We start from the raw sequence: 24,116 nt of genomic DNA, 5'->3' as shown, positions 1-24,116 counted from the left end.
AACTTTCATTTCCATAGACTTTTACGATTTTTTAATTAGGGGGGAAAAAAAAATTTTTTTTTCTTTTTCTTTCTTTTTTTTCTTTTTTCTTCTTTTTTTTCTTTCCTTTTTCTCTTCTATTTTCTATTTTTCTTTTTCTCATTTCTTTTAAAGTCCTCTAGTACTCCTCTACTACTCCTTAATTTTCATTTTCAATACACTATAACCTTACAAAAAAAAAAAAGAAGAAGAAGAGAAATCCTATTTTTAAACCGAAGATTAATCTCTCCCAATCTTGACTCTCTGTTTTCTACCTCAGAACACCTCTATTTCCTCCTTTCCCCTTCTCTTGCCAATCCAATTCTGTGAATCTTTGTAGGTGACTGGGCTACGGAGAACACTCTGGGAACAGACAACTGCGTAGATCTGTCTCTCTCCTCTTGAGTCCCCCTTTTTCTCCTACTGCTCATCTCTATCTCCCTCCTCCCTCTCCTCTTCTTCATGTAACTCTGTGAACCTCTCTGGGTGTCCCTAACGGGGGAGAATCTGTTAGCCATTAACCTAGAAGATTTCTTATCAGGGCTGTATAATTGGAGAAGTCCTGAGACTACAGGAAGAATAAAACTGAAATCCAGAGGCAGGAGACTTAAGCCCAAAACCTGAGAACACCAGAAAACTCCTGACTACATGGAACTTTAAGTAATAAGTGACTGTCCAAAAGCCTTCATACCTACAAGGAAACCAACCACCAGCCAAGAGCCAATAAGTTTTAGAGCAAGACATACCACGCAAATTCTCCAGCAATGCAGGAACATAGCCCTGAACATCAACATACAGGCTGCCCAAGGTCACACCTAACACATAGACACATCTCAAAACTCATTACTGGGCACTCCATTGCTCTCCAAAGAGAAGAAATCAAGTTCCACGCACCAGAACACTGACGCAAGCTTCCCTAACCAGGGAATCTTGACAAGCCAATCGTCTAACCCCACCCACTGGGTTAATCCTCCACAACAAAAAGGAACCACAGACCTCCAGAATACAGAAAGCCCACTCCAGATACAGCAATCTAAACAAGATGAAAAGGCAAAGAAATACCCAACAGGTAAAGGAACATGAAAAATGCCCACCAACTACAACAAAAGAGGAGGAGATAGGGAATCTACCTGAAAAAGAATTTAGAATAATGATAATAAAAATGATCCAAAATCTTGAAAACAAAATGGAGTTACAGATAAATAGCCTGGAAACAAAGATTGAAAAGATTCAAGAACTGCTTAATAAAGACCTAGAAGAAATAAAAAAAGAGTCAATTAAAAATGAATAATGCAATGAATGAGATCAAAAACACTTTGGAGGGAACCAAGAGTAGAATAACGGAGGCAGAAGATAGGATAAGTGAGGTAGAAGATAAAATGGGGGAAATAAATGAAGCAGAGAGGAAAAAAGAAAAAAGGATCAAAAGAAATGAGGACAACCTCAGGGGCCTCTGGGACACTGTGCAACGCCCCAACATTCGAATCATAGGAGTTCCAGAAGAAGAAGACAAAAAGAAAGGCCATGAGAAAATACTCGAGGAGATAATAGCTGAAAACTTCCCTAAAATGGGGAAGGAAATAGCCACCCAAGTCCAAGAAACCCAGAGAGTCCCAAACAGGATAAACCCAAGGCGAAACACCCCAAGACACATATTAATCAAATTAACAAAGATCAAACACAAAGAACAAATATTAAAAGTAGCAAGGGAAAAACAACAAATAACACACAAAGGGATTCCCATGAGGATAACAGCTGATCTATCAATAGAAACCCTCCAGGCCAGAAGGGAATGGCAGGATGTACTGAAAGTAATGAAAGAGAATAACCTACAACCTAGATTACTGTATCCAGCAAGGATCTCATTCAGATATGAAGGAGAATTCAAAAGCTTTACAGATAAGCAAAAGCTGAGAGAATTCAGCACCACCAAACCAGCTCTTCAACAAATGCTAAAGGATCTTCTCTAGACAGGAAATGCAGAAAGGTTGTATAAACGTGAACCCAAAACAACAAAGTAAATGGCAACGGGACCACACCTATCAATAATTACCCTAAATGTAAATGGGTTGAATGCCCCAACCAAAAGACAAAGATTGGCTGAATGGATACAAAAACAAGACCCCTATATATGCTGTCTACAAGAGACCCACCTCAAAACAAGAGACACATACAGACTAAAAGTGAAGGGCTGGAAAAAAAATATTTCATGCAAACGGAGACCAAAAGAAAGCAGGAGTCGCAATACTCATATCAGATAAAATAGACTTTCAAATAAAGGATGTGAAAAGAGACAAAGAAGGACACTACATAATGATCAAAGGATCAATCAAAGAAGAAGATATAACAATTATAAATATATATGCACCCAACATAGGAGCACCGCAATATGTGCGGCAAACACTAACGAGTATGAAAGACGAAATTAATAGTAACACAATAATAGTGGGAGACTTTAATACCCCACTCACAACTATGGATAGATCAACTAAACAGAAAATTAACAAGGAAACACAAACCTTAAATGACACAATGGACCAGCTAGACCTAATTGATATCTATAGGACATTTCACCCCAAAACAATCAACTTCACCTTTTTCTCAAGTGCACACGGAACCTTCTCCAGAATAGATCACATCCTGGGCCATAAATCTGGTCTTGGAAAATTCAAAAAAATTGAAATCATTCCAGTCATCTTTTCTGACCACAGTGCAGTAAGATTAGATCTCAATTACAGGAAAAAAATTGTTAAAACTTCAAACATATGGAGGCTAAATAACACGCTTCTGAATAACCAACAAATCATAGAAGAAATCAAAAAAGAAATCAAAATATGTATAGAAATGAATGAAAATGAAAACACAACAACCCAAAACCTATGGGCACTGTAAAAGCAGTGCTAAGGGGAAGGTTCATAGCATTACAGGCTTACATCAAGAAACAAGAAAAAAACCAAATAAATAATCTAACTCTACACCTAAAGCAATTAGAGAAGGAAGAAATGAAGAACCCCAGAGTTAGCAGAAGGAAAGAAATCTTAAAAATCAGGGCAGAAATAAATGCAAAAGAAACTAAAGAGACCATAGCAAAAATCAACAAAGCTAAAAGCTGGTTTTTTGAAAAAATAAACAAAATTGACAAACCATTAGCAAGACTCATTAAGAAACAAAGAGAGAAGAACCAAATTAACAAAATTAGAAATGAAAATGGAGAGATCACAACAGACAACACTGAAATACAAAGGATCATAAGAGACTACTACCAGCAGCTCTATGCCAATAAAATGGACAACTTGGATGAAATGGACAAATTCTTAGAAAAGTATAACTTTCCAAAACTGAACCAGGAAGAAATAGAAGATCTTAACAGACCCATCACAAGCAAGGAAATCGAAACTGTCATCAAAAATCTTCCAGCAAACAAAAGCCCAGGACCAGATGGCTTCACAGCTGAATTCTACCAAAAATTTAGAGAAGAGCTAACACCTATCTTACTCAAACTCTTCCAGAAAATTGCAGATGAAGGTAAGCTTCCAAACTCATTCTATGAGGCCACCATCACCCTAATTCCAAAACCAGACAAAGATGCCACAAAAAAAGAAAACTACAGGCCAATATCACTGATGAACATAGATGCAAAAATCCTTAACAAAATCCTAGCAAACAGAATCCAACAACATATTAAAAAAATCATACACCATGACCAAGTGGGCTTTATCCCAGGAATGCAAGGATTCTTTAATATCCGCAAATCAATCAATGTAATACACCACATTAACAAATTGAAAGATAAAAACCATATGATTATCTCAATAGATGCAGAGAAAGCCTTTGACAAAATTCAACACTCATTTATGATTAAAACTCTCCAAAAAGCAGGAATAGAAGGAACATACCTCAACGTAATAAAAGCTATATATGACAAACCCACAGCAAGCATCACCCTCAATGGTGAAAAATTGAAGGCATTTCCCCTGAAATCAGGAACAAGACAAGGGTGCCCACTCTCACCACTACTATTCAACATAGTGTTGGAAGTGCTGGCCACAGCAATCAGAGCAGAAAAAGAAGTAAAAGGAATCCAGATAAGAAAAGAAGAAGTAAAACTCTCACTGTTTGCAGATGACATGATCCTCTACATAGAAAACCCTAAAGATTCTACCAGAAAATTACTAGAGCTAATCAATGAATATAGTAAAGTTGCAGGATATAAAATTAACACACAGAAATCCCTTGCATTCCTATATACTAACAATGAAAAAACAGACAGAGAAATTAAGGAAACAATACCATTCACCATTGCAACAAAAAGAATAAAATACTTAGGAGTATATCTACCTAAAGAAACAAAAGACCTATACATAGAAAACTATAAAACACTGATGAAAGAAATCAAAGAGGACACAAACAGATGGAGAAACATACCGTGTTCATGGATTGGAAGAATTAATATTGTCAAAATGGCTATTCTACCCAAAGCAGTCTATAGATTCAATGCAATCCCTATCAAGCTACCAACGGTATTTTTCACAGAACTAGACCAAAGAATTTCACAATTTGTATGGAAATACAAAAAACCTCGAATAGCCAAAGTAATCTTGAGAAAGAAGAATGGAACTGGAGGAATCAACCTGCCTGACTTCAGACTCTACTACAAAGCCACAGTCATCAAGACAGTATGGTACTGGCACAAAGACAGAAATATAGATCAATGGAACAGAATAGAAAGCCCAGAGATAAATCCATGAACCTATGGACACCTTATCTTTGACAAAGGAGGCAAGGATATACAATGGACAAAAGACAACCTCTTTAACAAGTGGTGCTGGGAAAACTGGTCAACCACTTGTAAAAGAATGAAACTAGAACACTTTCTAACACCATACACAAAAATAAACTCAAAATGGATTAAAGATCTAAATGTAAGACCAGAAACTATAAAACTCCTAGAGGAGAACATAGGCAAAACACTCTCCGACATAAATCACAGCAAGATCCTCTATGACCCACCTCCCAGAATATTGGAAATAAAAGCAAAACTAAACAAATGGGACCTAATGAAACTTAAAAGCTTTTGCACTACAAAGGAAACTATAAGTAAGGTGAAAAGACAGCCCTCAGATTGGGAGAAAATAATAGCAAATGAAGCAACAGACAAAGGATTAATCTCAAAAATATACAAGCAACTCTTGAAGCTCAATTCCAGAAAAATAAATGACCCAATCAAAAAATGGGCCAAAGAACTAAACAGACATTTCTCCAAAGAAGACATACAGATGGCTAACAAACACATGAAAAGATGCTCAACATCACTCACTATTAGAGAAATGCAAATCAAAACCACAATGAGGTACCATTACACGCCAGTCAGGATGGCTGTTATCCAAAAGTCTACAAGCAATAAATGCTGGAGAGGGTGTGGAGAAAAGGGAACCCTCTTACACTGTTGGTGGGAATGCAAACTAGTACAGCCGCTATGGAAAACAGTGTGGAGATTTCTTAAAAAACTGGACATAGAACTGCCATATGACCCAGCAATCCCACTTCTGGGCATACACACTGAGGAAACCAGATCTGAAAGAGACACGTGCACCCCAATGTTCATCGCAGCACTGTTTATAATAGCCAGGACATGGAAGCAACCTAGATGCCCATCAGCAGATGAATGGATAAGGAAGCTGTGGTACATATACACCATGGAATATTACTCAGCCGTTAAAAAGAATTCATTTGAACCAGTCCTAATGAGATGGATGAAGCTGGAGCCCCTTATACAGAGTGAAGTAAGCCAGAAAGATAAAGAACATTACAGCATACTAACACATATATATGGAATTTAGAAAGATGGTAATGATAACCCTATATGCAAAACAGAAAAAGAGACACAGAAATACAGAACAGACTTTTGAACTCTGTGGGAGAATGTGAGGGTGGGATATTTCAAAAGAACAGCATGTATACTATCTATGGTGAAACAGATCACCAGCCCAGGTGGGATGCATGAGACAAGTGCTCCAGCCTGGTGCACTGGGAGGACCCGGGGGAATCAGGTGGAGAGGGAGGTGGGAGCGGGGATCGGGATGGGGAATACGTGTAAATCCATGGCTGATTCATATCAATGTATGACAAAACCCACTGAAATGTTGTGAAGTAATTAGCCTCCAACTAATAAAAAAATAAATAAATAAATAAATTTTAAAAAAAAAGAATAGCTGGATCCAAGGACTCAAATTGTGTGACCTGGAATCTGTTTTTCTCTCTATGTTTCAGCTGTGTTTCTCTGTAGTATCAATATAATGGTTTAAAATCTTAGCTCTAGAAAAAAGCTGCCAGACTTAGAATCCTGGATCCACTACTTCTTAGCTGTCTGACACTAACAAATCACCTGATTTCACTTAGCCTCAGTTCTTTAATCATAGAAATGGAGATAATAATAATGTTCACCTCATAAGTTTTAGGAGAGGATTAAACAGTTATAAAATAAAAACTACTTTATTGCCCTTATCATTATCAGCATCAGGCAGGATCTTTACATCTGGTGGCAAATAATGGCCCCAACAAAAAGTTGATGTGATCCTTAGAGAAGTTTTAGGGAAGAAGAGCACCTCTTTCCAGATAGAAACAGCTGAAGTTCTAAAGATAATTCTCATCCACCATTCTTGGACCATATGCCCACTCCTGCAGCAGAACATGGGGTTAGTCCCAGATGAGCAGCTTGTACTGAGGATAAAAAAAGAGCAGCAGGAAAATTGCTATCATCAAACGAGGAAAGATATCTTACTTAGATAGGAAAAAACAACAAATGTCTACTACAGAGCCAACCACACCTTAATTATTAAAATAGTAAATAATAGCTGTAGCTGTTTTATAGAGTGAACAATAATAGTCACGAAAAGGATGCAGCCTGTGAGCCATGTTGTAAAGAAAGTTCCTTTATTGTTTAGAAAGTTGGATTTAATAAATACAAAAAGTTCCTTCCAGATTCAATGAGATTGAGATTTGGAAAGATTTTGAAACACAATAAAAATGAAAGTCCAACAGAAATAAATCTTTTGGTACTTGGAGTTTCCTATGTGTTGGAATCAGACAAGAATGTTTCATCAGTGTGGGCGTTTTTAAAGGATTATCTTTCTTTGATATGGAAAAGTGAAATAAAGATAGATTAAAAAAAGTACACCTGAAATTTACAAAAACCAAACCACTTTAAATATTGAATATATTGTCAATTCTCCCATTATCATCAGTAAAAATAATATGATTTTATCATACAATATTAAAGTAAAAAGAAGTTACTTTTAAACTTCCAGAGCAGACAAAGGAGATATGCATCTCACAAAATTAATTATAATTCTTTTAGTTTTCCAAAAAGTGAGGAAAAGTACAAAATAATTACAAAGTATAATATAGTCAAAAACAATAGATGCACACTGGAAACCACTATTTAACATTTTTGAAATACCCACTGCTTTTAATAAATCAGCACAATAAAGAGTGAATAGAAGAACAACCAAAAAAATAAAATTGCATAAAATTGTCTGGAATTCTCACTTCACAAGAATTCTCCATCTTAACAACTCTTTCTGTCAGGGACTGATTTTCTAGGGCTCTCAACCTGAAAACCATATGTCCTTCTACGTAATGACTCCATCCGTACTGTGCCCAGGGTTGCTAGCATTATAATCACAGAAGACTCTCTCTTCTTTCCTCTCTCCTGGGAATTTTGATAGACTAGTTTGAAGGTGTTTTCTTTCCCCTAACTCTCTTTCCACTTATCCCACTGGGAGCTGGTTTTCGGACCTTGCCTCTCAGGCCCTGTCATGCACAAGCTCTGAATCAGAGACTTAAGCTGTGATCGCATGTCATGCTTAGTAGTCTTTTTGTCTCCTTTTTTCTGACACATAATTTTTACACACAAACTAATTAGCACATGGATGTTCAAGAAAGACAAACAGATACATTAAGTCTACAGAGTAGAATTGCATTTCCTCTGTATTTAGTGTTTCACCACAAGGAGTTGGCTGGTAACCTGAAGGCTCTCAGGAGGACTCATTTTTGTGTTGAATCCAGTCACAAGCAAAATGCCTCCTCGTACATAATATATCTTGTACATATTATGTCTTGTATATATCCCATATCACCTGTTATTGTTGAAAGGAACTTCAAGTCCTCAATCCATGTATATTAATTTTTTATATAACAATAATGCATCCTAAGCAGAGGTCAAATTTCAAGTTTTCTAACAGAGACAAAAAATGTACACCAATCTTTCTCATTCTCCCAACAGACCCCACATGCAAAGCAGGCAACAGAAGGGACAAGGCCCCAGAGCCCACAGAAGTTAAACCTATGGCAGTGACACTGTGATGCTAGTTCACTCAAACAATGACCAATCCAATGACCTTAGGCTTCTTCGGCCCATGTCACTAACCTGTTGAAATAATCATCAAGGATCTTTATTAGACTCTAAGATGGCTATTTCCAGCAACTATTTCCTGCTCCATGACCTTGATGGATGAACAACCTAATACCACTTCAATCTCAAATTTCTCCCCCTTCCAAAATATATCTTTCCAGTCTGTAAGATCAGGAATCAATGTAAAATTTCTTTCTAAACTGTTCTCTTTCTCCAGATTTTCTGGATAGGGGGAACTTCAAAGTTCTCTAACCTCTTAGTTTCTATGGAGGGAGACCAAAACATTAGATCATCTACTGGACTCTTTCTGGAACAAGGCTTTGTTTTCAGAATTAAGGTATACAATAGTGAAACACAGAAGATACACACACACACACACACACACACACACACACACCTCAACCATTACTGGTCAAACTGGCCTCTTCTTTCCTAAGACAGAAAGAAGTTTCCACCTATCTTAGATCTGCAAGTAATCTATTTCTATCAGAATTAAGAGACTTGGAAAAGAGAGAAAATTCCTTTAAGCAAGAAAAATGAAAGCCATTTCTGGAACTATAAAAAGATCATATCCACAAAGACGTGGCTGACATATGATTATGATATGATATATGATATGATATGACATGGACACTGTCCAGAGGCCGAGTACAGGTAGCCTGAAAGATTGAAAAACGCAAATCCAGAAGGGTCCCTGGTGGCTCTGGACTTGGGAAGAAGCAGTTCCAGTCCATACTTATCCCAAGACAGCCTGTTAACTTTTAGCAGTTCTCTAATTCATCTTGAGGTTTGGTCCCAGTCGGGGATTTGGGTCAGATCCCCTAAAACTATGCAGCCTTCCTACCTCACACCATACCCTCCACCTCTGGAGGCCTGACTTTCATATTAGCCCCACAGAGGGCTTTCTCTGGGGCTTCCCAGGTGATGCTAGTGGTAAAGAATCCTCCTGCTAATGCAGGAGACATAAGAGATGTGGGTTTGATCCCTGGATGGGGAAGATCCCCTGAAGAAGGACATGGCAACCCACTATAGTATTCTTGCCTGGAGAATCCCCATGGACAGAGGAGCCTGACAAACTACAGTCCACAGGGTCACCACAGTCCATGGGGTCACAAAGAATTGGATGTGACTGAAGCGACATAGCACACAGGCACATACAGGCTTTCTCTGGAAAGGGAGTGACTCATGGCTGGGCTGGGCTTGCCAGAATCATGGGAACCACAACACATCCCACATTCCTAAGTCTGGAGTCTTAACAGTCTCCTATGTAGAGACTAGTCCAGAACCAGAGCATCTGACCAAATTGCATTATTTCCCTGTATAATTTCTAGTTTCAAACACAAAAAGGAAAAAAAAAAGGCAAGGGAGAAAGCCTGGGCTCTTTTATTAAAGTCAGACTAAAACTGGAATCAATCAGAGAAATCAGAATTTTATGCAAAAATACTCTGTTGGCATTTGGGAAACCTCATCTGAAGCCAAAGCTCACAGGACAAGAGGAAGTCAGGGAATTAAGGTCTTTTGGAAAAAGCAGGAAATATCGCCCAGCAAGATTTCACCATGTACTGTTAAGTTTGTGTAACTTGGTGCTTGAGGTAAACCAGATAATTAATGGCTACAAAACCACCACTCAGTTGTTGACATAGCCCAAGATCCTAAAGTACAGGCATCTGGTAAGGAATATTTTAGCAAATGGTCTTCAAACTTCTTCTAAACTCATACATATAAACTTTTGAAATTAAAGTATATTCTTGACCACTCTATCTAGACAAGTAGTCACAATTGTATTGACTCATGGACCTATAAGAACAACCCTGAATTTACTTTTTTTATTTACTTTTATTACTTTTTTACTTACTCAAAAATTATTTTTTTAATATTCTAATATTCTGACTCAGATCAGTTTTTAATGTTTAAAAAGATTTATTCTCACATGGACAATATGATCCATATAATCAGCAGGTTAATAAAATTCTAACTTTTTTGACCATTTTTACTAGGATGTCATAAACATTTTCCCCTATAAATATTCACTTTGGCCAGGGAGGGGATGTGGTCGAGGAACATTAAATAGCAATGAAACAAGTTTAACTTGAGAAATACAGCATTGACATGATCCATCTTTGCATGTAATCCAATTTGTCAGGTTGGATTTCAAGTTAAAGATAAAAGACCCAAAATTGGTTGCTTCAGCTCTCTTAAATGTCTGTTAAACTGCAGCCCACGTGGAAATCAGCTTGGACTTAAATATCTGTGTCTGCTGGCACAGTGTTTAGGTTTATACAAAGAGACAGCAAAATTTCACCCAATTTGATTTCCTGTTCTTTCCCAGGGTTTATTTGTAATGGAGGAACACAGGCTGAGCAGCCATATGGAGTTTGAGAACTCCATATCTGAATTGAGTATTTACTCCGTGCCACATTTACTGCTGATCTCAGGTTCAAGGTCAAAGGCAGAACCTTCTCAAAGTTCTGCCAGACATATCATCACGTGGTGCTCAAAGTGACCTTACTCGTCTTCAGGATGGAGTTCTTGACACTATCAATCACTCCGTTACCTGCACAGATTTGTTTGGCTGCTGCCTTCACACTTGAGCCAATTGTAATTTTATTATTACAATTGTATTTTGTAATGTATTATTTTGTAAATGTATTATTACTATTGTAATTTATGTTATTACATATTCCAGATGTTTCACATAAACTAAATGAAAATAAAATTATAAATCACATGCAGTTGTAGGTGCCTTCAAATGTTTCAGATTGGCACTAAACATGAAACAATTCAACTTTCACACTTCTTACCGAACCTCAACTAACCGATCTCTGGTTGTTTAAATTATCTCAACTTTTCAAGCTGTTCATCAACATTTAGTTCTCACCTTCTTGGAACATGGTAGGATCATACTTCTGACCCTCATGTTGGGTAGCATGGGAATGTGACTTGCTTTGACCAATGAATGAATAGAAGTGTCACTTCCAGAGTGAAGCTTTAAGAGTCAATGTATAATAGGCTATTATTCAGGCATAAAAAGAATGAGATAATACCATTTGTAGCAAAGTGGGCAGACCTAGAGATTATCATACTAGGTGAAGTAAGCCACACAAATATCATATGATATTGCTTATATGTGGAATTGGAAACAAAGATACATCAGAAAACAAACTTAAGGTTTCTGTTCTACACATGCAATCATTTGATTTTTTGAAGATTCCACCTATATGTGGACACACAATATTTATCTTTCTTTGACTTATTTCACTAAGCATAATATTCTCTAGGTCCATCCTACATTGTTGCAAATGGCCAAATTGCATTTTTTATGGTTGAATAATATTCCATTATATATATATATAAAACACATCTTCTTAATCCAATCACCTGGTCATGGACAACTTGGTTTGCTTCCACATGTTGACTATTATAAACAATGCTATTATGAACAATGGGGTACAGGTATCTTTTCCAATTAGTATTTTAATTTTTTTCCAGATATATACCAAAGAACGGAATTGATAGATCATATGGTAACTCTGTGTTGAAAAAGTCTATTGATGCCATTTTTACAACAGCATTACTTTTTAAATAAGGTATATACATATTTCTTTGACCTTTTTTGGGCTTCCCTGGTAGCTCAGCCAGTAAAGAAACTGCTGCAGTGCAGGAGACCCAGGTTCAATCCCTGGGTCAGGAAGATCCCCTGGAGAAGGAAATGGCAACCCACTGCAGTACTCTTGCCTGGAAAATCCTATAGACACAGGAGCCTGTGGGCCACAGTCTATGGGGTCGCAAGAGTCAGACATGACTTAGCGACTTAAAGCCCCACCAACATGGTAACTCTACCTTTACATTTTTGAGGAAACTCTATACTGTTTTTCATAGTGGCAGCACCAATTTACACTTCCACCAACACTGTACAAAGGTTCCTTTTTCTCCACTTCTTTACCAACATTTGTTGCTTGTAAACTTTTTATGATAGCCATTCTAACAGGTGTGAAGTGATACCTCATTGAAATACATGTTATTTTAAACTATTGAGCATTGGGAGTTGCTATAGCAATATAACTTGGTAGAAACACAACAACCTAACCAAAACATCATCTCCTTATAGAAAAGAAATATTGGGACACTAAACACTATGGGAAATGTTACTACAATCCAACACAGAAGAAATATGAGAATATATTGATTATACAGTAGCATATGTATGTGGATATATATATTATTGATGCATGAGTGAGTGCACATGTTCTCAGTTGTGTTCAACTCTTTGCAACCTCATCGGCTGTAGTACACCAGGCTCCCCATCCAGGGAATTTTCCAGGCAAGAATACTATAGTGGTTTGCCATTTCCTACTCCAGGGCATCTTCCTGACCCAAGAATCAAATCACATCTCTTGCATCTCCTGCATTGGCAGGAAAATTCTTTATAACCACTTTTTTTGTTTGTTTGTTTGGTTGGTTGTTTTTTTTCCTTTATTTATTTATTTTTTTTTTCAGTGGGTTTTGTCATACATTGATATGAATCAGCCATAGATTTACACGATTTCCCCATCCCGATCCCCCCTCCCACCTCCCTCTCCACCCGATTCCTCTGGGTCTTCCCAGTGCACCAGGCCCGAGCACTTGTCTCATGCTTCCCACCTGGGCTGGTGATCTGTTTCACCATAGATAATATACATGCTGTTCTTTCGAAACATCCCACCCTCACATTCTCCCACAGAGTTCAAAAGTCTGTTCTGTACTTCTGTGTCTCTTTTTCTGTTTTGCATATAGGGTTGTCGTTACCATCTTTCTAAATTCCATATATATGTGTTAGTATGCTGTAATGTTCTTTATCTTTCTGGCTTACTTCACTCTGTATAATGGGCTCCAGTTTCATCCATCTCATTAGAACTGGTTCAAATGAATTCTTTTTAATGGCTGAGTAATATTCCATGGTGTATATGTACCACAGCTTCCTTATCCATTCATCTGCTGATGGGCATCTAGGTTGCTTCCATGTCCTGGCTATTATAAACAGTGCTGCGATGAACATTGGGGTGCACGCGTCTCTTTCAGATCTGGTTTCCTCAGTGTGTATGCCCAGAAGTGGGATTGCTGGGTCATATGGCAGTTCTATGTCCAGTTTTTTAAGAAATCTCCACACTGTTTTCCATAGCGGCTGTACTAGTTTGCATTCCCACCAACAGTGTAAGAGGGTTCCCTTTTCTCCACACCCTCTCCAGCATTTATTGCTTGTAGACTTTTGGATAACAGCCATCCTGACTGGCGTGTAATGGTACCTCATTGTGGTTTTGATTTGCATTTCTCTAATAGTGAGTGATGTTGAGCATCTTTTCATGTGTTTGTTAGCCATCTGTATGTCTTCTTTGGAGAAATGTCTGTTTAGTTCTTTGGCCCATTTTTTGATTGGGTCATTTATTTTTCTGGAATTGAGCTTCAAGAGTTGCTTGTATATTTTTGAGATTAATCCTTTGTCTGTTGCTTCATTTGCTATTATTTTCTCCCAATCTGAGGGCTGTCTTTTCACCTTACTTATAGTTTCCTTTGTAGTGCAAAAGCTTTTAAGTTTCATTAGGTCCCATTTGTTTAGTTTTGCTTTTATTTCCAATATTCTGGGAGGTGGGTCATAGAGGATCTTGCTGTGATTTATGTCGGAGAGTGTTTTGCCTATGTTCTCCTCTAGGAGTTTTATAGTTTCTGGTCTTACATTTAGATCTTTAATCCATTTTGAGTTTATTTTTGTGTATGGTGTTAGAAAGTGTTCTAGTTTCATTCTTTTACAAGTGATTGACCAGCTTTCCCACTTATTAAAACAGACTTCTCACCCTACCCCTGCAAAAAAAAAAAAAAAAAAAAACACCTCAAATCAATTGGATAATCTGAATTCTTAAAACCAATTCTCAAAAATCTCAAAGAAACACACAGTTCCTGTGTCAAAAACGTACTTGACCCATTTGTCAGAAACACTTGCAGAGTTCCACTTCTTTTCTAAGACTGAGGACATTAATCACACTCAGTGCTTCAAAGGGGCTTCGTTTTGAGTGACCCAACAGACAAATAAATTAGGTGCCAATGGCTCCTTTATAATTGAAGAGGACCAGGCTGACCAAGGGGAGAAGACTAAATTAAAAATGGAACTGTTCAAGAAAAAGCAGCATTTGGAGACCTGAAACAAACCAATAAAGCTGTCCCACACACTCTCATTTCCAAAAGTAAGGGTGAGCCAAGACATGTGTGTTTATTCGCTAATAAGGAGATGCAAACATCCCACATCTGATTGATCTCTTATGTGCTACAATCATAAAAATGTTTGTGTCTAGAATACACGTACGAGTGTTGAGCTCAAATGTGGCAGCTTATAAACCTGATCACACATCTTAAACCTAACAATCTACAAGAACGTTTCCCTTTGAAACAATGAAACTCTGGAAGGTTTTCTTCTTTATTGCCAGGACAAATTTCTTGCGGTTTCTCATTTAAGTATGTGAATAACTGTCCAGTTTTAATTTGCAGAGCTTTTAACTGGTGACTCAGTGAGGAATGATGTCATATATTATCCTCCAACGGCTGGTGTGGTTCCCTGTGTTTCTGTGGCAGACAGTACTCCGGGGTTTTCATCCTTTCGTCAGCCTCTTCCCAGCCAGCCACAGGCAAACAGGCTCCCCAGCCCTGGATGAAACAGGAAGTCTGACAGCTTGAGTCTGCAGTGGGACCCCTAGTGTTTTCCCACTCCATGTCCTGGCAGCGTTCCCCAGAAATACAAACACACACACACAGAGCTCCCATTGTTGCAGCCTTCTCCAGCCCACTGATCCTAATATGGAATGCAGCAGGAAACCCATGATTTCCTGACACTCGGCAAGCTGGAGGAAGCAAGGAAAAACTCCATTAAAAAAGCCCAGCTTTCCTCCATGTTAGATGTGAAGTGGAAAATGGGGAAGATTTAGCAGAATTCCACAGTGTCTTCAGTCAGGCTTGGAGAACAGGGGACCAGAGTAAAACCCTCCAGCTGTTGAAATTTCTAGACTCCCAGGAAACCCCTAGAATTCAGTGAAGATGAGGATTTCTTAACTTGAACTGATAGGGGAAAGGGACAGATGCTTTTAATCACTCTCCCCAGTGCCTTACCTGTCCCGATCAGTATGGTAAGTGAGAGGGCATGTGCCAGCCACCTCGGACGAGTCCGCAGGATCCCAGTCACCCCAAGTAAGGCAGAGTGATCTCAAGCCTGCCGCGGGCTTCATGGGCTTTGGAAGAAGCGGGAGAAGCAACAACCACAGCACAGACACGGCAGCTGGAGCCGCGAGCATGAACTGCCAGGAGGGAAATGAGAGCAGCTGCGGCTGCGGCGGCCACGAGGAGAAAAAGATGCTCAAGTGTGTGGTGGTGGGGGACGGCGCCGTGGGCAAGACCTGCCTGCTGATGAGCTACGCCAACGACGCCTTCCCCGAGGAATACGTGCCCACTGTGTTCGATCACTACGCAGGTAAGAAAAGGGGGAAACCCTCCCCTGCGTACGGGACACACGGTGTGGGAGGTGACATCCCTGCTTCAGAGGGGCCTGGCTTATCTCCATTGTCAGTGCTGGGTGCAGGCCTGGCGGAAGCCAGGTAGCTGGGCATCACAGCAACCGAGGTCTTTGCTGTTGTTACAACAACTTGTGTATCACTTTTATTGTAACACTTTTCTTCACTTTAACCAAATGAATAATGCTGGGGAAATACCCTGAACTGCCCTCTAGACTTTGGGGCTAGAGATGTTACTTAATATTGTCTGAAGATTCATCAACTTTCTTTAATGTGAACATTATAAAATGTAGTGTAATTGCATCACAATTCTTTTTAACTTTTTATTTTGTATTGGGGTATAGCTGATTAACAATGTGGTACGTCACAATTCTCTTTTACAAAAAAAAAAATAAAAACCCACTAGTTACACAACCGGTGAAAGAAGTTTTCTTGCCACTTCTCATATATTCACCCATGCCATTTATAAATGAAATGCTTAAATTAGTAGCAATAGAACATTCATTTTTCCTTAACGATTGGTGCTATCCTGATGTAGTTTCATTTTCCTGTGGAAGTAGATGGAAGAAAAACTATTCAAAGATTTTAAATATCTGTTAGGCAATCTGTATTTTGATTAAAAGAGAAGTTTTTAATCAATATGTTTTAAAAGTAAAACTAAAGATTAATATAAAATTTCTTAATTATTTCAACATATGTCCCCAAAGCACAAAATATGGCATAAGATATTTTAAAGTCTGACAGTTAAGATACTGTAGTTACAACTTAATTCTTTTGGTTATATTGAGTGTTCCAGTTTGTCATGCGATCGCTTATCTAATTTTTTCCACTTTGACTCTCATTTTTCTCTTAATCTCTAAAGTAAATCCTATTAAACTTCTTAAAAGCAAATTCATAAAATGCTTCAATTTACAATAGCCTAGTTTTTATAACTTTTTGGAATATGATGAACTGTTTGATCACTATAAAATCAGCTTGAGTTACCAGAGATTTGAGATTTTGTGATAGGGAAATTTCTCTTCTTCACTTTGGCTTTGGGTCCAGGGCAGCGGAGGGGAAATAGCCCACAGGAAACCTGTTTGAGTGCTGGCTTTGCTGTGGGGCTATTTGAAATCCTTTCTGTAGGAAGTAGCTTCTTTTCCAGAACTAATCACCTGCGTCTCCTCCTCCTGCTAGATGTACCTGATTTATGACACTATTACATAGCAGACAGGGAGAAAACCACAGTGAAAATAGTATCCATTCTCTAGCAGCTTTTTCTATATTTGTAGAAATTAAGAGCAAATTTGAATGCTAATTCCCTTAAGCTTTTCTGAAATTATAGTGGCTGTGCCCAGAGAAGGGTTTCCCTGGTGGCTCAGACGGTAAAGAATCTGCTTGCATGTGGGAGACCTGGGTTTGATCCCTGGATTGGGAAAATCCCCTGGAGAAGAGAATGGCAACCCACGCCAGTATTTTTGCCTGGGAAACCCCATGGACAGACAAGCCTGGTGGGCTACAGTCCATGGGGTCACAAAGAGTCAGACATGACTGAGCGACTAAGCAGACACACACATACATGCCCAGAGAAGAACCTTTTAAAGAAAACAGAAACAAGAGAAGTGCACATAGACTTTCATCCTGAGGGGGGAAAAAAATCTAATTGTAAGATTAGGTCTGCAACTTAAGAAAATTATTAGGATCTTGACCTGTAAACATCTTAGCAAAGGTTATTTATTCTACATTCTCTTTCCACCAGGCTAGGGAACTGGCAGATTGCTGTTGTTGTTCAGTCACTAAGTCTTGTCCAACTCTTTGTGACCTCTTGGACTGCAGCATACCAGGCTTCCCTGTCTTTCACTATTTCCTGGAGTTTGCTCAGATTCATGTCCATTGAGTCAATGATGCCATCCAACCATCTTATCCTCTGGTGTCCCCTACTCCTCCTGCCCTCAATCTTTCCCAGCACCAGGGTCTTTTCCAATGAGTTGGTTCTTGGCATCAGGTGGCCAGAGTATCAGAGCTTCACTTTCAGCATCAGTCCTTCCAATGAATATTCAGGGTTCTTTTTCTTTAGGATTGACTGGTTTGATCTCCTTGCAGTCCAAAGGACTACCTAATCTCAAAAACTACTAACAACAAAAAAAATAGAACCCACAAGTTTCGAGTGCTTTAAAAAATTGCATATTCATGGGACTTCCCTAGTGGTTCAGTGGTTAAGAGTCTGCCTTGGAATGAAGGGGACTCACTGGTTGGGGAGCTAAGATCTCACATGCTGTGGCCAAATAAGCCCATGTGCCACAACTAGAGGGACCGCAAGCTGCGCTGAAAGATCCCACATGCTGCAACTAAGAACCAATGCAGCCAAAATTGAAATAAGTAAATAAATAATTTTTTAAATTACATATCCCATCTCCAACTTTTGGGTGAACCAATTACAGCACAGTGTCAGAAAGAACAATGATAAAATTATCTTTAGAGGTAAAATCAGCATATAAAAAACATCAGAGAACAAACAAAGGCTGGATCACCACTAGATTTCACCAAGGACAAATTATTTTGTTGCAGTTGTATACATACTTGCTGTTATTTGAGCATTAAAGCACCTAGATTTTGGCTATTCCTTGTTTTAGCTCTCAAGATACACAGCCACTATTCCCAAAGCAATATTTTGCTCATAGTTCAGTTCAGTTCAGTCGTTCAGTCATGTCCAACTCTTTGTGACCCCATGAACAGCAGCACGCCAGGCCTCCCTGTCCATCACCAACTCCCGGAGTTTATCCAAACTCACGTCCGTTGAGTCGGTGATGCCATCCAGCCATCTCATCCTCTGTCGTCCCCTTCTTATCCTGCCCTCAATCTTTCCCAGCATCAGGGTCTTTTCAAATGAGTCAGCTCTTCACATCAGGTGGCCAAAGTATTGGAGTTTCAGCTTCAACATCAGTCCTTCCAATGGACACCCAAGACTGATCTCTTTTAGGATGGACTCATTGGATCTCCTTGCAGTCCAAGGGACTCTCAAGAATCTTCTCCAACACCACAGTTCAAAAGCATCAATTGTTCAGTGCTCAGCTTTCTTTATAGTCCAACACTCACATACATATATGACTACTGGAAAAACCATAGCCTTGACTATACAGACCTTTGTTGGCAAAGTAATGTCTCTGCTTTTTAATATGCTATCTAGGTTGGTCATAACTTTCCTTCCAAGGAGTAAGCGTCTTTTAATTTCATGGCTGCAATCACCATCTGCAGTGATTTTGGAGCCCAAAAAAATAAAGTCTGCCACTGTTTCTACTGTTTCCCCATCTATCTGCCATGAAGTGATGGGACCAGATGCCATGATCTTAGTTTTCTGAATATTGAGCTTTAAGCCAACACTTTCACTCTCCTCTTTCACTTTCATCAAGAGGCTCTTTAGTTCTTCTTCACTTTCTGCCATAAGGGTGGTGTCATCTGCATATCTGAGGTTATTGATATTTCTCCTGGCAATCTTGATTCCAGCTTGTGCTTCTTCTAGCCCAGCGTTTCTCATGATGTACTCTGCATATAAGTTAAATAAGCAGGGTGACAATATACAGCCTTGACATACTCCTTTTCCTGTTTGGAACCAGTCTGTTGTTCCATGTCCAGTTCTAACTGTTGCTTCCTGACCTGAATACAGGTTTCTCAAGAGACAGGTCAGGTGGTCTGGTATTCCTGCCTCTTTCAGAATTTTTCATAGTTTATTATGATTCACACATAGGCTTTAGCATAGTCAATAAAGCAGAAATAGACATTTTCCTGGAACTCTCTTGCTTTTTTGATGATCCAGCAGATGTTGGCAATTTGATCTCTGGTTCCTCTGCCTTTTCTAAAACCAGCTTGAACATCTGGAAGTTCACGGTTCATGTATTGCTGAAGGCTGGCTTGGAAAATTTTGAGCATTACACTGCTAGTGTGTGAAATGAGTCCAATTGTGCGGTAGTTGGAGCATTCTTTGCCATTGCCTTTCTTTGGGATTGGAATGAAAACTGATCCTTTCCAGTCCTGTGGCCACTGCTGAGTTTTCCAGATTTGCTGACATATTGAGTGCAGCACTTTCACAGCATCATCTTTTAGGATTTGAAATAGCTCAACTGGAATTCTATCACCTCTACTAGCTTTGTTCGTAGTGATGCTTCCTAAGGCCCACTTGACTTCACATTCCAGGATGTCTGGCTCTAGATGAGTGGTCACACCATCGTGATTACCTGGGTCGTGAAGATCTTTTTTGTACAGTCTGTGCAGTTCTTCTGCTCATAGTAGGCACTCCCAAACATTGTTGCTTTTACACTTCGTACCTTTTTTAAGTACACAGTATCTCACATCTTTAAGGGAAATAACAATATGGGCCATATACTTGTAGAAGCCCAATGAAGTCAACATTTTCATCAGTAGAGGGATCTTCTCCACCACAAAGACCGTAACTCTCTTTACCACCATCCTCTTCATGTATGAACTGATTGAATGTAAACCCTGACACAGTCATGTGAGAATCCACTCATGATCTCTTCGTGGAGAAGTATTTGATATCTAGTCCCTGAGTCCTACTGGCTCATTCTGCAGTGACAACCTGCAACGTTTACTGAGTCTTTGGAAAACTGAAGTCAAGAAATTCAGAAAAATTCAAGTCAAAGAGAGGCTATCCCTTAAAGAAGTGAAAGGGCTTCCCTTCTGGTTCCGCTGGTAAAGAATCCGCCTGCAATGTAGGAGACTGGGTTCGATTCCTGGTTTGGGAAGATTCCCTGGAGAAGGGAAAAGCTGTCCACTCCAGTATTCTGGCCTGGAGAATTTCATGAGCTGCAGAGATTTTTCCCTAACAACTAACTATCTTAGAAAGGTAAAGATATAATAGTATGGTCACATTAGCACACTGCTCAAAGTAGTGAGCTCTGAAGCCAGACAGCCCAATTCTAATACTGACTCTGCCATTACTGTGTGGCCTTAAGTTAGTTGCTCGACTTCTCTGTGCCTCAGTTGTCATGAATCTTTTAAAGGGACAGTAGAGATATTAATGTCATGAGAACAAAATAAATTAATACATATAGTTCTTAGAACAGTGTCTTACATATGGTTTTAAGTGTTAGGTACATAGCAGCTACTATGATTAAGCATAGGGATGAGACAGTTAGATAGCATCACCAATTCAATGGACATGAATTTGAGCAAATTCCGGGAGAGTGTGAAGGATGGGGAAGCCTGGTGTGAATGGGGTCAGTCCATGGGGTCAGTCCATGGGGTCACAAAGAGTCAGACACAACTTAGCGACTGAACAACAAAATCTTATATACACAAAGAATAAACAAGGTCTTGCTGCATGGCATGGGGAATTACATTCAATATCCTGTGAAAAACCATAATGGAAAAGAATTTTTAAAAATTTATATATATATATATATATATATGTACACACACACACATATAACTAAATCACTTTGCTGTATAGCAGAAATTAACACAATGTTGTAAATCAACTATACTTCAATTAAAAAAAAAAGAATATGGTCTCTATACTTGAACACAGCTGTGAAAGGGAATTAAAGTATAATTAAAAGATAAAGGCTACAGCCAGGAAGAATATCATTACAAGAGTGTCCTCCAAATGGAACAGGGTATGATTGAATGTGTATATTGTCCTTATAATATAGTCATCATGTTTACTGATAATTAATAAATATGTCTACATGGAGTAATTGTAGCTGGATATTCACTTGAGAGGAAATAGTAGTTTTGCACGAGTGATTGTAAAAAAATCAACAACCAACGAGAAAAGAAATGTTTTTAAGTTTTATGAATCTTGGTTGTTTTCCCTCCCTCCTACCTACCAGAATCCAAAAGTACATCTGCCAAAAAAAAAAAAAGGTACATCTGCTCAATGTAGCTTTCCTTGACTCCCCAAGGAAAATTCCTTGTTCCTTTTTCAACCCATGTCCAGAAATGTGTCAACATTGCTAGAACACAACTTTCACAGTTGACAGCAATTTGCTTGATTTCCTTACTTCCCCACTGCCACTATACTATAAGCTCCTGAAAGAAAGGGTCCTGTCTTATCAAAACCAGTGTTCTATTCTATGTTATTGGGACTTCCTTGATGGTCCAGGAGTTACGACTCCAAGCTCTCACTGACAAGGACCCAGGTTCAAACCCTGGTCAGGGAACTAAGATCCCAAAAGCTGTAGTGTGGCCAAAAAGGAGAAAAAGACTCTCAGTCTTCATCTTACTTGGTCTCTTGGAGGCTTTTCTTATGGCTTATACTCTCCTTCTTGAAACACTTCCTTGGTTCCTGAGATATAACATTCTCCTAGTTTTTATTCCCCTCGATGGCAATGCTCTCTCTTATCTCCCCTGCTGTCTTCTCCATCTCTTCCCTACCACTCTACATCAGCATACTATAATATTCAGTCTCTCCATACTCTTCTCTATCTGTGCCCAGGTTGATTGTATCTAGTCTCATGGACTTAAATACTATTTATACACTGATAACTCCAAAATGTATATCTCTACCACACACACACACACACACACACACACACACACAAAATACCCTGACTCAGAGTCATATACCCAACTGTTCATCTGGATATCTAATAGATATCTCAAACTTAACCTGTCCAAAGCAGAATTTTTTTTAATTCTCCCAATCTACTCCTCCCCTAGTGTTCCCAGTAGAAGTATATGATTACCATTTTCCACCCAGTTGCTCAGAACAAAAGCTTTGGTATTATCCTTAACTCCTTTCTCCTTTTGACAGTACCCTCCATCTCTCTCCAGCCAAACCACTAGTTATTACCCCTTCCTACTACGAATCAGGTCAGCATTCATAATACAGCTCAAGCCTCATCACTTCGCACCACTCCTCTGCTTTCATTCTTGTCCACGCCACCATCACTTCTCATCCAAACTGCTATAATCACTTCCCAGATCCCTGCTTCCAGTCTGGCCCCCTCCAGTCAGTTTTTCACAGAGGGACTACCCACAGCCCCAAATCCACCAATCATTTCCCTTCCCCCTAAGACTCCATCATTTATCACAGTCCCCAAGGCACTCCATGACTTGGGCCCTGTTGTCTCTCCAACCTCCAGTCCTAACACTCTGCTCTGCAGTAGTTTTGCTTGAGCCACATCAGCCATCTTGATGTTCTTCAGCCACACCAAACTCCTTTGCTTGAAGATTATGTTCTTGCTCTTCCCCCAACCTAACCTTATTCCCTCCAGATCCCCCTCAGTCTCAGCTGATCACAATGTTTAATGCATTCACACACACAAACACAAACACACATGCCTACAGAGTCACTCTTTAACTTTTTATCCTGCTTCATCTTTCTTCATAAGATTTAACACTACTTGACATTATACTTATATTTGTTTGCTTACTATTTTTATCCTACGTTGGAATGTAAACTCCATGAGGGCAAGGGCTTTGTCTTGTTCACTGCTCTATCTCCATCTTCTAAAATAGAACTCAAAATCCAGTGTACTCTAAATAGACAGTTACTGAATTAATGAATTAGAATGTCTTAATCATCTTATTCCTCCTGTGCTGAGACAAATTCCTGGTCCATTAAAACTTTGAATAAACTTTGAATAAATGAACAAATTGTCAGTTCAATAGATGTCTCTTTAGGAAGGAACATATAAAATATTTATTAAATATATTATATTTTTGAACTAGTTTGTTCACATTTTAAATAATCATTTTATCTCTACTGAAATTATAATACAGCATTGAATTTTCTTGATCTAATGGGCCAATGTCATGTCTATTTGCTCAGTCATGTCCGATTCTTTGCAACTGCATGGACTGTAGCCTGCCAGCCTTCTTTATCCATGGAATTCTCCAGGAAAGAATACTGGAGTGCGTTTTCATTTCCTTCTCCAGGGGGTCTTCCCAACCTAACGATCAAAACTGGGTCTACCACATTGCAGGCAGATTCTTTACCAGCTGAGCCACCAGGGAAGCCCAATGTATTCAATGCATAAATTTCATTTGGAAACAGACAGGATGCACTCAAATTCCTCCATTTACATTATATTTAAAAGTTTACATAAATTTTGAGTGGCCCACTCATTTGTAGTTCTTTATAAAAGAGCATATTCTGGAGTAACTCCAAGTTTAACTAAGAGCTAGGTCTAAAAACTGGGGGCAGTTAAAGGAAG

The 24,116-nt window shown here is 38.9% G+C and overlaps 1 protein-coding gene across 1 annotated transcript in view; it reads left to right on the top strand.

The window, feature by feature from the left end:
- Window positions 1-15,271: 15,271 nt before the first annotated feature.
- Window positions 15,272-24,116, top strand: part of RHOJ (ras homolog family member J) — a 93,376-nt gene continuing 84,531 nt past the window's right edge. The window contains exon 1 of the mRNA XM_061156923.1: window positions 15,272-15,920. Coding sequence (XP_061012906.1) covers window positions 15,677-15,920 — 244 coding nt within the window. The 5' untranslated portion in view covers window positions 15,272-15,676. The remainder of the gene's footprint in view (window positions 15,921-24,116) is intronic.

The sequence above is a fragment of the Dama dama genome, chromosome 12 (assembly GCF_033118175.1).
Source record: "Dama dama isolate Ldn47 chromosome 12, ASM3311817v1, whole genome shotgun sequence".
NCBI lineage: Eukaryota > Metazoa > Chordata > Mammalia > Artiodactyla > Cervidae > Dama > Dama dama.
This window is presented reverse-complemented; position numbering and strand designations above follow the sequence as displayed.